Source organism: Capricornis sumatraensis, chromosome 1 (genome assembly GCF_032405125.1).
Source record: "Capricornis sumatraensis isolate serow.1 chromosome 1, serow.2, whole genome shotgun sequence".
NCBI lineage: Eukaryota > Metazoa > Chordata > Mammalia > Artiodactyla > Bovidae > Capricornis > Capricornis sumatraensis.
In genome coordinates, this window is record NC_091069.1 from 225,153,442 (window position 1) to 225,166,582 (window position 13,141).

General features: G+C 35.3%; 1 protein-coding gene across 2 annotated transcripts in view; it reads left to right on the forward strand.

Annotated features, from left to right (window-relative positions):
- Positions 1-13,141, forward strand: part of HLTF (helicase like transcription factor) — a 59,411-nt gene that overhangs the window by 16,006 nt on the left and 30,264 nt on the right. For both annotated transcript variants that reach the window (XM_068982180.1, XM_068982261.1), the window contains exons 7-13: positions 67-258; positions 3,296-3,391; positions 8,980-9,055; positions 10,250-10,252; positions 10,292-10,382; positions 12,265-12,344; positions 12,430-12,474. In XM_068982180.1, the coding sequence (XP_068838281.1) occupies positions 67-258; positions 3,296-3,391; positions 8,980-9,055; positions 10,250-10,252; positions 10,292-10,382; positions 12,265-12,344; positions 12,430-12,474 (583 nt within the window). The remainder of the gene's footprint in view (positions 1-66; positions 259-3,295; positions 3,392-8,979; positions 9,056-10,249; positions 10,253-10,291; positions 10,383-12,264; positions 12,345-12,429; positions 12,475-13,141) is intronic.

A 13,141-nucleotide genomic window follows, 5' to 3' on the forward strand; every position in this document is an offset into this window, starting at 1 on the left:
AGATTCTTTGTGGGGTTTATTATAAGAAAGGACTTACTGTATTTCTGTTTATGACATTTCTTACAGGCTATTGAAACACCATTGCTTCCACATCAAAAACAAGCTCTAGCTTGGATGGTTTCACGGGAAAACAGTGAAGAACTTCCACCATTCTGGGAACAGCGAAATGACTTATACTATAACACAATAACAAATTTTTCTGAAAAGGACCGACCAGAAAATGTTCATGGAGGAATTTTAGCTGATGATATGGGTTTGGTAATTATATTTTTTATTAAGTTCGTAACATTTTATTTTTTAACTAAGTTTTTTTTTTAACTTTATTTATTTGACTTCATTGGGTCTTTATTGCTGCACACAGGCTTTCTCTTGTGGCAAGCAAGGGCCACTCTCCAGTTGAAGTGAGCAGGCTTCTCATTGCAGTGGCTTCTCTTGTAGTGGAGCACAGGCTCCAGAGCTCACAGGCTCCAGAGCTCACAGGCTTCAGTAATTGTGGCACACAGGCTAAGTAGTTGCAGCTTGTGGACTTCAGAGCACAGACTCAGTAGTTATGAAGAACAGGGTTAGCTGCCCTGTCGCATGTGCTCTCTTTCTAGTCCAGGGATTGAACCTGTGTCCCCTTCATTTCCAGGCAGGCTCTTCTCCTCTGGGCACCAGGGAAGTTCAGTAACTTAAGATTTATATGAAGTAATCTTAAAGTAGATAGAGATGGGAATATATTGGTGCCAGTATTGGAATAGATATCACTATTAGTGTAGAATGTAGTTTTTCCTATGGTTTTCACTTAAAATAATGCCGAATTTTTCTTCTTTTTCTTTCTTTTGGCTTGTTTGCCCAAGGTACAATTAAAATAATTGGCAGTAATGATATAAACATGTTTCTCAATTTCTTTTGAAATTTAAGATTGCTTATCTTTTATAGGTTTTATTAAAGGAAAAATATGATTTGTTACATTAGCATTTTTTATACTTTTTGGTTTTGATAATAAAATGAATTTTTCATTTTAACTCATTACTTGCTAACAGAACTAGCATATTTTTCAGTGAAAAGTGCACTCCAAAACGAAAACAGTTTTGATGAGAAAACTGGCATTGTTTTACATTTTTGCAAGTCTCTTTAATGTGTAGCTTAATACTTGATAGCTGATTTGTTATACCTGTTTTTTCATTCATTCTGTTGTTTTCATTGAGATATACAGAGAAGATTAGTCCTCACAGAGATATGTATTTGAAAGAGGTGTACTTTAGCAGTTTTTTTTGATAACTAGATCTTCTTTGCTAGAAGATCAGAATTAAGCAAGTGTTAGTTTATTGAAGGGTCTCCCTGATAGCTCAGTTGGTGAAGAATCCGCTTGCCTTGCAGGAGACTCCAGTTCGATTCTTGGGTCGAGAAGATCCACTGGAGAAGGGATAGGCTACCCACTCCTGTGTTACAGCTTGCGGGCTTCTGTCTAGTAGTGGTAGTTGTGGCATGGGCTCCAGAACATGTGGGCTCTGTAGTCGTGGGGCATGGGCCTAGATCCCCCTGAGCATTTGGGATCTTAGTTCCTTAGCCAGGGCTCGAATCCACATCCACTGCATTGGAAAGTGGATTCTTAACTGCCAGACCACCAGTGAAATCCCTATTAAAGGTTAATAGTTATAATCTGGAACTTTTCTTTTTGGCTGTGCCATGTGGCATGCAGGATCTTAGTTCCCCAACCAGGGATTGAACCTGTGCTCTCTACACTGGGAGTGCAGAGTCTTAACCCCTAGACTGCCAGGGAAATTCTGATAATGTAAAAATTAAGTATCATGTCAGTGAACTTTTGTACTCTGTTCTGTTAAAATTCATTGGTGTAGCTGCACATTGCATGGATGTTTTATCCATGATGATTTTGTAACACTAGGTATTGCTCATTTGGAATAAATTGGTTCACTGAGTTACACAGATCTGCCAAATGTTGATGCATTTCATTATATAATATAAAAAATTTTACATTCATTGGTATTACTTCTGATCTTACTAAGAAAGACATTTACATTTGGGAAGCTTCTGTGCTTATGGTGTTGATACAAGTTTTCTAATATAAATTTTGCTTAAAAGCTCAAATTTTATCATTAACCACAAACATTGTCAGTTTTTTCCTTTGGAATTGATGGGCTCACTTTGTTCATAGGCTCACTTTATTCATTTTTCAAGAAAATGTCTGCTGCTCAATCATAAATAACTAGCTGTCAGTCATTCTTTCAAGTTAAAATGGTGATACTTGAAAATGATAATGTGTGGTAGTTAGTTGAGCTGCAGTTCAGTCTCAAGTGATTTTTCTCTAGATAACGTTCATGTTTTGGTATGCAAAAGAAGTATTTTGTGTTCTTCCCATCTTATTACAAGAATAGTTAAAAGATCCATACTTAAAGAGGTGAGATTTGGTAAAATGAATGTGTACTGCTTTATCAAGAGTATTCTTAAAGTAAACATTTTTTTTCTTTTTACTGTATGTGTTAGAAATACAATGACTCCTGGTATAGTACAGTGCCAACTGCTTTGTTTCATGCTAAGGCAGCAGCAGCAGCTTTGCCCACCATTGCAGTTTTGTGGAGTTACTACAAATATCCAACACAAAGTTTGAGTAATATCAAAATATTTTTGACTGTGCACACTCCTGAAAGGGCCCTAGGGGGAACTTCTAGGAGCTGTGGACCACACTTTGAAAACGGCTGCTTTACACTGCTTCCAACTTGAAAGAGATTTATTTCTGTGTTGCTCACTATAAATTCAGCTAAATAGTGGAAAATAATGAAAATTTTTATATTTCTGCTTTTAAAAAATACAAAAGAAGTATCTTGTCCTTTATGCTGTATTGATAAGGAATAGCCTTTAAGTTTTGAAATTAAGTTTAATAAAATAGTGACTCATGTTCATACTGGAATTACTAATCATTTTAAGTTAGCTTTGAATTATATGGCAAGCAAATAGTTGTGGTTTCATGATAAAGTTAATAGTTCAGGGTTAAATGTGAAATTTTAAATGGCAGTTGTTCAATAAAATAACATTTCTCAAAGATGCTTATAGTATTTTAGAGTAAATTACTTAATAACTCCCAGTAATACAGAATGGTAAGACATTTCCTAATGTAATCAGTGAAATAACTTCATTAATATGTATATTATTTAGCATAATAATCAGGACACTTCTGTGGCCCTGAATGCTATTTGATATTTTTTTTACTTTACTTGAAAAATTGGTTTTGAAATGTTACCTGGTATTCTGGGTTTCAGAATCTGATCATTTTTCTTTGTAAAACATTTTATAGGGCAAAACTCTGACAGCCATTGCAGTGATTCTTACCAACTTCCATGATGGCAAGTCTCTTCCTGTTGAAAGAATTAAGAAAAATCAACTGAAGAAGGTAAAGTATTAGTGTTCTTTTCCTAAGCTCTCTGGTTTATTGTAAAACTTATTTTGTCATTAAAAAATTATTGGCAAAAAGTTGATAATACCCAGTTTTTAGAGGTATGATGAATGGCCTTGTATATTGCTGATGAGAGTAAAAGTTGATACTACATTTTGAAGTCAGTTTGGTAATATGTATCAGAAGCATTAAAAGCATTTATAATCTTTGACTCAATAATGCCGTTTAAAAAAATTGTCTGAAGAAGTTGTCAGAAATATATTTATTCCAATGAGAAAAATACAGCTTTATTACCCCAGCATTATTTTAAAGGCAGAAAAGCAATACCTTTTAATAAGATGATAATTAACTTATTATCAAACTATAAAATCCTATTTTTGAAGAATACTTTCATGATCTTTTTTAGTTAAAAAAATGAGGCCAGGTACATCTTCTACAGAATTTGAATCCTCATTTGTAAATACATATATGTATATGTCTTAAGTGTAGTCACACGTACTGTATGTGCCAAAATGTTAATAGTGATAATTCTGTCTTACTGATGAGTGTATGGGTGACTATTCTTGATACTTTACTTATGTATGTTTTTATATATAGTAAATATACATATAATATATTTATATTCAGAACCACTTCAGTATTCTTGCCTTGAGAACTCCATGAACAGTATGAAAAGCCAAAAAGATAGGACACTGAAAGATGAACTCCCCAGGACGGTAGGTCCCCAGTATGCTACTGGAGATCAGTGGAGAAATAACTCCAGAAACAATGAAGGGATGGAGCCAAAGCAAAAAACAATACCCAGCTGAAGATGTGACTGGTGATAGAAGCAAGGTCCAATGCTGTAAAGAGCAATATTGCATAGGAACCTGGAATGTTAGGTCCGTGAATCAAGGCAAATTGGAAGTGGTCAAACAGGAGATGGCAAGAGTGAACGTCGACATTCTAGGAATCAGCGAACTAAAATGGACTGGAATGGGTGAATTTAACTCAGATGACCATTATATCTACTACTGTGGGCAGGAATCCCTTAGAAGAAATGCAGTAGCCATCAGAGTCAACAGAAGAGTCCAAAATGCAGTACTTGGATGCAATCTCAAAAATGACAGAATAATCTCTGTTCGTTTCCAAGGCAAACCATTCAATATCACAGTAATCCAAGTCTATGCCCAGACCAGTAACACTGAAAAAGCTGAAGCTGAACAGTTCTATGAAGACCTACAAGACCTTTTAGAACTAACCCCCCAAAAGATGTCCTTTTCATTATAGGGGACTGGAATGCAAAAGTAGGAAGTCAAGAAACACCTGGAGTAACAGGCAAATTTGGCCTTGGAGTACAGAATGAAGCAGGGCAAAGGCTAATAGATTCTGCCAAGAGGATGCACTGGTCATAGCAAACACCCTCTTCCAACAACACAAGAGAAGACTTCTTCACATGGACATCACCAGATGGTTGACACCAATATCAGATTGATTCTATTCTTTGCAGCCAAAGATGGAGAAGCTCTATACAGTCAACAAAAACAAGACCAGGAGCTGACTGTGGCTCAGATCATGAACTCCTTATTGCCAAATTCAGACTGAAATTGAAGATAGTGGGGAAAACCACTAGACCATTCAGATATGACCTAAATCAAATCCCGTATGATTGTACAGTGCAAGTGAGAAATAGATTTAAGGGAGTAGGTCTGATAGAGTGCCTGATGAACTATGGATGGAGGTTCATGACATTGTATAGGAGACAGGGAGCAAGACCATCCCCATGGAAAAGGAATGGAAAAAAGCAAAGTGGCTGTCTGAGGAGGCCTTACAAATAGCTGTGAAACGAAGAGAAGCGAAAAGCAAAGGAAAAAAGGAAAGATATACCCATTTGAATGCAGAGTTCCAAAGAATAGCAAAGAGAGATAAGAAAGCCTTCCTCTGCAATCAGTGCAAAGAAATAGAGGAAAACAATAGAATGGGAAGGACTAGAGATCTCTTCAAGAAAATTAGAGATACCAAGGGAACATTTCAGGCAGAAATGGGCTCAATAAAGAGCAGAAATGGTCTGGACCTAACAGAAGCAGAAGATGTTAAGAAGAGGTGGCAAGAACTATACAAAAAAGATCTTCATGACCCAGATAATCACAATGGTGTGATCACTGACCTAGAGCCAGACATCCTGGAATGTGAAGTCAAGTGGGCCTTAGGAAGCATCACTACAAACAAAGCTAGTGGAGGTGATGGAATTCCAGTTTAGCTATTTCAAATCCTGAAAGATGATGCTGTGAAAGTGCTGCACTCAATATGCCAGCAAATTTGGAAGACTCAGCAGTGGCTACATGCCTGGAAAAGGTCAGTTTTCATTCCAATCCCAAAGAAAGGCAATGCCAAAGAACGCTCAAACTGCTGCACAATTGCACTCATCTCACACACTAGTAAAGTAATGCTCAAAATTCTGCAAGCCAGGCTTCAGCAATACGTGAACTGTGAACTTCCAGATGTTCAAGCTGGTTTTAGAAAAGGCAGAGGAACCAGAGATTGAATTGCCAACATCTGCTGGATCATGGAAAAAGCAAGAGAGTTCCAGAAAAACATCTATTTTTGCTTTATTGACTATGCCAAAGCCTTTGACTGTGTGGATCACAATAAACTGTGGAAAATTCTGAAAGAGCTGGGAATACCTGACCACCTGACCTGCCTCTTGAGAAACCTGTATGCAGGTCAGGAAGCAAGTTAGAACTGGACATGGAACAACAGACTGGTTCCAAATAGGAAAAGGAGTACATCAAGTCTGTATATTGTCACCCTGCTTATTTAACTTATATGCAGAGTACGTCATGAGAAACACTGGGCTGGATGAAGCACAAGCTGGAATCAAGATTGCCGGGAGAAATATCAATAGCCTCAGATATGCAGATGACACCACCCTTTTGGCAGAAAGTGAAGAAGAACTAAAGAGCCTCTTGATGAAAGTGAAAGAGGAGAGTGAAAAAGTTGGCTTAAAGCTCAACATTCAGAAAACGAAGATCATGGCATCCAGTCCCATCACTTCACGGCAGATCTATGGGGAAACAGTGGAAACAGTGGCTGACTTTATTTTCTTTGGCTTCAAAATCACTGCAGATGGTGATTGCAGCCATGAAATTAAAAGACGCTTAACTCTTTGGAAAGAAAATTATGGTCAACCTAGATAGCATGTTAAAAAGCAGAGCATTACTTTGTCAACAAAGTTCCATCTAGTTAAGGCTGTGGTTTTTCCAGTAGTCATGTATGGATATGAGAGTTGGACTGTAAAGAGAGCTGAGTGCAGAAGAATTGATGCTTTTGAACTGTGATGTTGGAGAATACTCTTGAGAGTCCCTTGGACTGCAAGAAGATCCAACCAGTCCTTAGTAAAGGAGATCAGTCCTGGGTGTTCATTGGAAGGACTGATGTTGAAGCTGAAACTCCAGTACTTTGGCCACCTGATGCAAAGAGCTGACTCATTGGAAAAGACCTTAAGGCTGGGAAAGATTGAGGGCAGGAGGAGAAGGGGACAACAGAGGATGACATGGTTGGATGGCATCACCAACTCAATGGACATGAGTTTGGGTAAACTCTGGTAGTTGGTGATGGACAGGAAGGCCTGGTGTGCTGTGGTTTATGGGGTTGCAAAGAGTTGGACATGACTGAGTGAACCAAACCGAAGAATTAATAAAGAATTAGTTTTATAAGGCAAATAAGTGCTATTAGAATGAAATGGTTGTTCTTCATTCTCAACTCAAAGTCCAAAGAACTTAAAATGGGAAATAATTTAAGTACAAGATACATGCAAAATATTTTTTTCTTTTGGACTTTTCTCTGCTACTGTTCTGATTTCTTCGTTTTCAAAGATGCTGCATATCGGTTTCCTACTGCTGTTTATTATTTTCCATTTTCTTAATTTCTAAGCTTAGTTGCATTTCCTTCTTTGTAGTTTTATTGGAAGTTTAACTATGGTATTAACATGTAAGAGTCAGTCCCCTACCCTGAATATTCCAGTGCTTGTTACCTTTTTTTTCCCCTACAATTTAGTTACTAAAACTGAAAAATAGTACCTAAGACTATGTAGTACTTCATTGTTAATTACCTGTTTAACAGTAAGGCATTCTTTTTTCCCCTTAAGATCAGCCATGCATTTAACGTGTTATGTAGTAGAAAGGCTTTATGATATTTTGTTTGCTACATTAGTTGAAATTGAGACTGAAAATGTGATTTCCAGCCAGGCATTTACTGCAATAGAAATTTCATTGTTAAATAGATTTGGATATTGCAAACTTACAGAGTAAAAATTAAATTCCATGAGATGGGAGCATAGTATTTGATAGTTTAGGCTTTATATGTACATTTTTTTTGACCTTCATGAAGAAAAGGTTTGCTGAGCCAAGTCATTGAATGTGAAAAGAATAATGTAAAGGACATCCTTTATTTTGTAGATAAAATTTTAAATTATTTCTCCATGCTGTTTAATATAAGTGATTATGCTGATTACTGAGGAAGACTGGGTAAGATGTCTTGACTGAAGGCATTTTTAACATCTGCTTCTTGGAGCTAATGCTTTTAAAAATTAATTATCTAATTTCTAGTCACATATTTCTAAATATGGTATATCTTGGATTTTTATTTAGACTCATACTGTTGAAAGGGGATAGATTTTCTTTTTAACCACATTTTTAGAGAAATGTAAACTCTAGTGGGATTTTATAAAATGTTTAAAATTATCTTTTAAAAAATAAAATAAAATATCTTTTATTGGCCTTAATTCTAGGTAAAAATTACATTGTACTCCTGCTATCCAATCTTGAACCCACTCTGAGGTTTTGAACCCACTCTGAGGTTCAAAATAATGATCTTCCTTTCACAATATACCTACCTTTTTAAACTGAAAGGATTAATTTAATTAAACCCAATTTTATTTGTCATTCCTTCATACAGAATCAAGTCCAGAATTAAGATTGGAGGAACCCTGCCCTAGTAGACTCAGTTGAAAATATTTTCACAGAGAAGTATAAAAGTTTGCTTTTATAGAAGTTCTTGTGCTCACATAGATGCATTTTTGAAACAAAGAAACAGGAAGGGAAAAGAACGAAGAATTGGCAGGAAAATCCCTGATAGAGCAGGGGAGCAGGCACTCTTATACCTGACTATTGGATCTACCCACTCTAAGAATTACAGAGAAGAAAAGGATGTCAATGGCAGCTTAGCTTCATTATAGATCTGTTATCTATTGAGAAGGGACTCTAGGTTTGAAAGTTTCTAGTGTTAGAATTCCTTTTAATTTTGAAGTAAATCTCATTCATGACTGTTTCTCACAGTAATATGCCATTTATAATTGAAGTTTGCTTTTTTGTATTTCTTTTGAAAAGGTCGAGACAGACTAGTTTTCTTTTTTTAGATACCTGTTAAAATTTTTTTTCAATTTGTACATTTTTCCTCTTAATGTACCTCCTTGCATTGCTCCAGAATAGGGTAGCCATTTAAGTAGTCTTTATTGTATAAAGTAAAGCAGTATAAAATAGGATATATTTTTAAGTTTACTTAAAACTGACAGCAGTACTATGTAAGAAATATGCCTTTTCATCTAGGAATGTAATGTTTATGATGAATCTATGGAACTTGGAGGAAACAATATCAGTGAAAAGGCAGCTGGACTAATCAAAGGTAAACCTTCATTTTGAACATGACCTCATAGATTTTTCCGATTTAATGATGTAATTCCACCTCTGGCTTTAGTACTGTACAAAAATTTCAGATTTTTTTCTAAAGAATCTCATGAAAACTGGTAGTCAAGAAAAATTTCATGAAGGAGGCCATGATGAAATTGGGTGGTAGCACATTAAAGAATCTGAGGAAGAACATTTTTGGTTGAGAAAAAAAGCCCCAGGAAAGGGCAGGTAAAAACAAAACAGAGTATCTTGCTCTGGGACCTCAGAATAGTTTGTGGTATTTATAATGTAAATAAATAACTGAATATGAATAGGTAGGCATGAATAGCAGCAGATTTAGATAGGTTAGAGCCAAATTAGGGGAGAAATGAAAAGGGATGCAGTTATATGGTTACATTTAGCAGTTAGTGACTTTCATAAAATTAATTTCTGAAGATTGGTTAGAGTAGAGCAAGACTGAAGATATTTTAAAATAAGACTAGTAGATGAAGAAATAGAAATAACATCTGTGTTCTGTTACTGATTTTGCTATGTTTGAGACAGGGGCAAAATAGATGGAGAGAGAGGCAGAATTGAGGGCTTCGAGGTGGGGGCAGGGTTTAGGAAAAAATTTTACATGTAATGGAAAGAATAATTTGTTGGCCTTTGGGAGGAAATGTGATCAAGAAAATAGGTATATGAGTTAGCATGAGAAGGAGAGGAAATAATGCTGAGGAAAAATATAATATTTGAAAGAATTAAAAAATTTAAAAAAAGGAAAATTGGTTAATTTATAGAAGATGACATCTGATTTTCTTTATAAAGTGAAGTAGGTCATCTGCTGAGAGTAAAAGGAGTTTAAAATCTGGGCAGAGGATCCAGTGTATGATAGTATAGCTATTCCAGGTGAGTGGGTAGGGAGGTACTGTGATAGGTAGAAGAGTTGCTAAGTGATACAAGGTTGACAACTGAGATTGGGAAGTGTACATTTATTATACCACTTGTTTATTGTTCATTTTTTTCTGCAGCAGCGCTCAGCTGCCTTGGTATAGCAGGAAATACAGTCAGTGTGGGGACTGACTGCATGACTACAGGGGAAACAACTAGGTTACAAAAAAGTTGAAGTTACTTTTGTGAGAAAATACTAGATTAGGAAACTAGCTATTGAGTTAGAAAACCAACGTTTTAAGAAAGATGCTTCTTGTCTGAGATAGTTTACTAATACTCTTTATCCTTTTCTTTGAAATGGAAGGATCTAGATGTAGTGGAGAACCCAGTATTTCAGATGTCAAGGGAAAGAATAAATATCCCAAATCAGAATTCTCTAGCTCCCGCCCCAAAAGGTAAACTCTATTATGGTTTGATTTTATGTAATATGTTTAAACTCTTTCTCTATTTTCTTACATATGCAAGAAAGATATGACCATTATCTCCACAACATAGTTCTTTCAAATACATTCTTTAATTTGAAACTGCTAAAATCATTGTGACTTAGGGAGGTAGACTTTTCTCATTTTGTAGGTTAAAAAGTAACATTAATATATAAAAGAAGTAATCGATAATTTTTAATAACCGCTATCTTTCTATCATTTTCCTGTTTCTTTCACATAGGAACTGAGATCTCACTCTTGGGTTTTTTGTTTTCATTGAGACTTAAGAAGAGTTTTCTTTGTGAATTTAAGGAGTTGAGAACTGATGTATATTTATTGGACGACTTGACAAAAGCATTGTTTGCTCATTTGAGTTGTTTCTCAATTCACCTTTAGTAGAAATAAAAACGAAGAAGGCAATGGCAACCCACTCCAGTACTCTTGCCTGGAAAATCCCATGGACGGAGGAGCCTGGTAGGCTGCAGTCCATGGGGTCGCTGAGAGTGGGGCACGACTGAGTGACTTCACTTTCAGTTTTCACTTACATGCACTGGAGAAGGAAATGGCAGCCCACTCCAGTACTCTTGCCTGGAAAATCCCATGGACGGAGGAGCCTAGTGGGCTGCCGTCTATGGGGTCGCACAGAGTCAGACACGACTGAAGTGACTTAGCAGCAGCAGCAGAAATAAAACATGATAAAGTTGTTTATGGACAGTATTATATTCATGTAGACTGGAAGGAGAATTTGAATAAAACCCATAATGCCCCTCTGATTTCCACTTGAACTGTTAAGTTTATAAATTTTATTCATTTCTGAGGTAGATCTAAATACTTGGCTTTTGTGTTTTTTTGTTCACTATCAATACCTGCAGGTATGACCCCAAATCTGAGTCCCTCTTAGCTATTCTATTTGAAATAGAGATTTCAAATCTGGGGCTTTGTTAATTGTTCTGTCTTTAATACCTGTCTGAACTGAGTATAAAACCAGGACTCATCAGTTTCCCTTTTATCTAGATCTCAAATCTTATATAACTCTGAACTGAACATGAGTCTGGGTAACAGAGCACTATCAGCTGGACAGGATTAGGTTCAAGGGTGTGGAAATAATGATGACATGGGAAAAACAACAACCAACACACAAACTATTAATTAAACTATTAATTAAAACAGATATACTTACTGTATAGCAGGGACTATTTTAGAGGCTTTACATGTGGTAACACATTTTATTGTACAGACTGAATTGTATCTTTATTCCTATTTTCCGAGTGAGGAAACTGAAACTTAGAATAATATTAGGTAATTTGCCAAAAGTCACATAGCAAATAAATGGTGGAATGGAGATTTGAATCTAGGCAGTCTCATTCCACAGTCCATTGTTTCTAGGCACTTAAACATAGTACTGTACTACTTCTGCACGGAATTTATAAAAGTTTCCATTATGAAAGAATTACATTTTTGCCTCTTAGCTGCTTACTTTATATTGGAGGGTTTTCTTTGATAATCAGAATCACTTCTTTTTTGTTCTAGTTTTATACAAGTATTTTAATTGAATCACCAAATACTAAATAAAGTGTTGAAGAGATTACTATTCTAGAAGGTTTACTTTCTCAAATTTATTTTAATAATCGTAATACTGTATTTTGTACAGTTAAATGCATCTGGCTGTGAAAGCAAAATGCTTTTAGCAAATTTGGCTTTCATTTGTCAAATAAAATTTTTTTTCCCTTGAAATTTTCTCAAAAAATAAACCAGGGTAAGACAAAAGCATTTGTATTACATTTATTAAACATAGATTTTATATCCCATTTTATTTGGGGTTGATAAAAAAATTGTGTATACTTAATTTTAGGAGAAAACCTGCTGCTGTACAGTACACTGAAAGTAGTGATTCAGAGGAAGTTGAACCAAGTGAATTGCCACAGAAGATGAAAGGTAATATGAAATGAGTTTGATTTGATAATGTGTCCTGTATTTTAATTTCTTAGTGTGACCACATTATATTTGGTTTTGTTTTTAGGCAAACTGAAAAGAACACAATCAGAGACTAAAATCAGAGTAAAAGGTATGTGTATACATCTCAATATCCCCTGTCTACACTTAAAAGATTATTAAAGTAATCATTGATTTGTATCTGTCTAGCTTGGAATTCTTTAGTAATAGATCTTAAATTTGACTACTTTTTACATTTAAACTATTTATGGAGTTTACCAAGGGTGTTAAATGAATGAAGCAAATTGAAAAAATAGTTTCAAATTAAAGTCTAAGAGAAAATATTTAAACTGACTTTCGACAAAACAAAAATCTTTCTACTGCTTATGAAATGACTTCAATAATACCTGTTTTGTATATGTATAAGTTGTAGTTACAGAAGTGGGGTGAGACTGCCTTTTTGTCAATATAGCTCAGCTATTATATTTAGCATTATACAAATTTATAAATGTTGAGTATCTTTACTTTTTCCTTTGTCTTTAAAACATCTTTACTTTATCTCCTAATCTGATTATATCATATTCCTAGGTTAAGAAATTGTGTTGCATTTGGAAGATAACTTATCACCATTTGACTGATCTGAAAATTTGGCAGCATCTTCATTAAAAGTTAAACACCTGTTTCATTGAAAATATTCTCCTTCCACCTAGGAGCTGAATCACTTTGCATTTGACTGCTTCTACTTTCATATTTCTTCCTTTGGAGAAGCTTCAGTTTATCATGAATGACTGTTTCTTCTC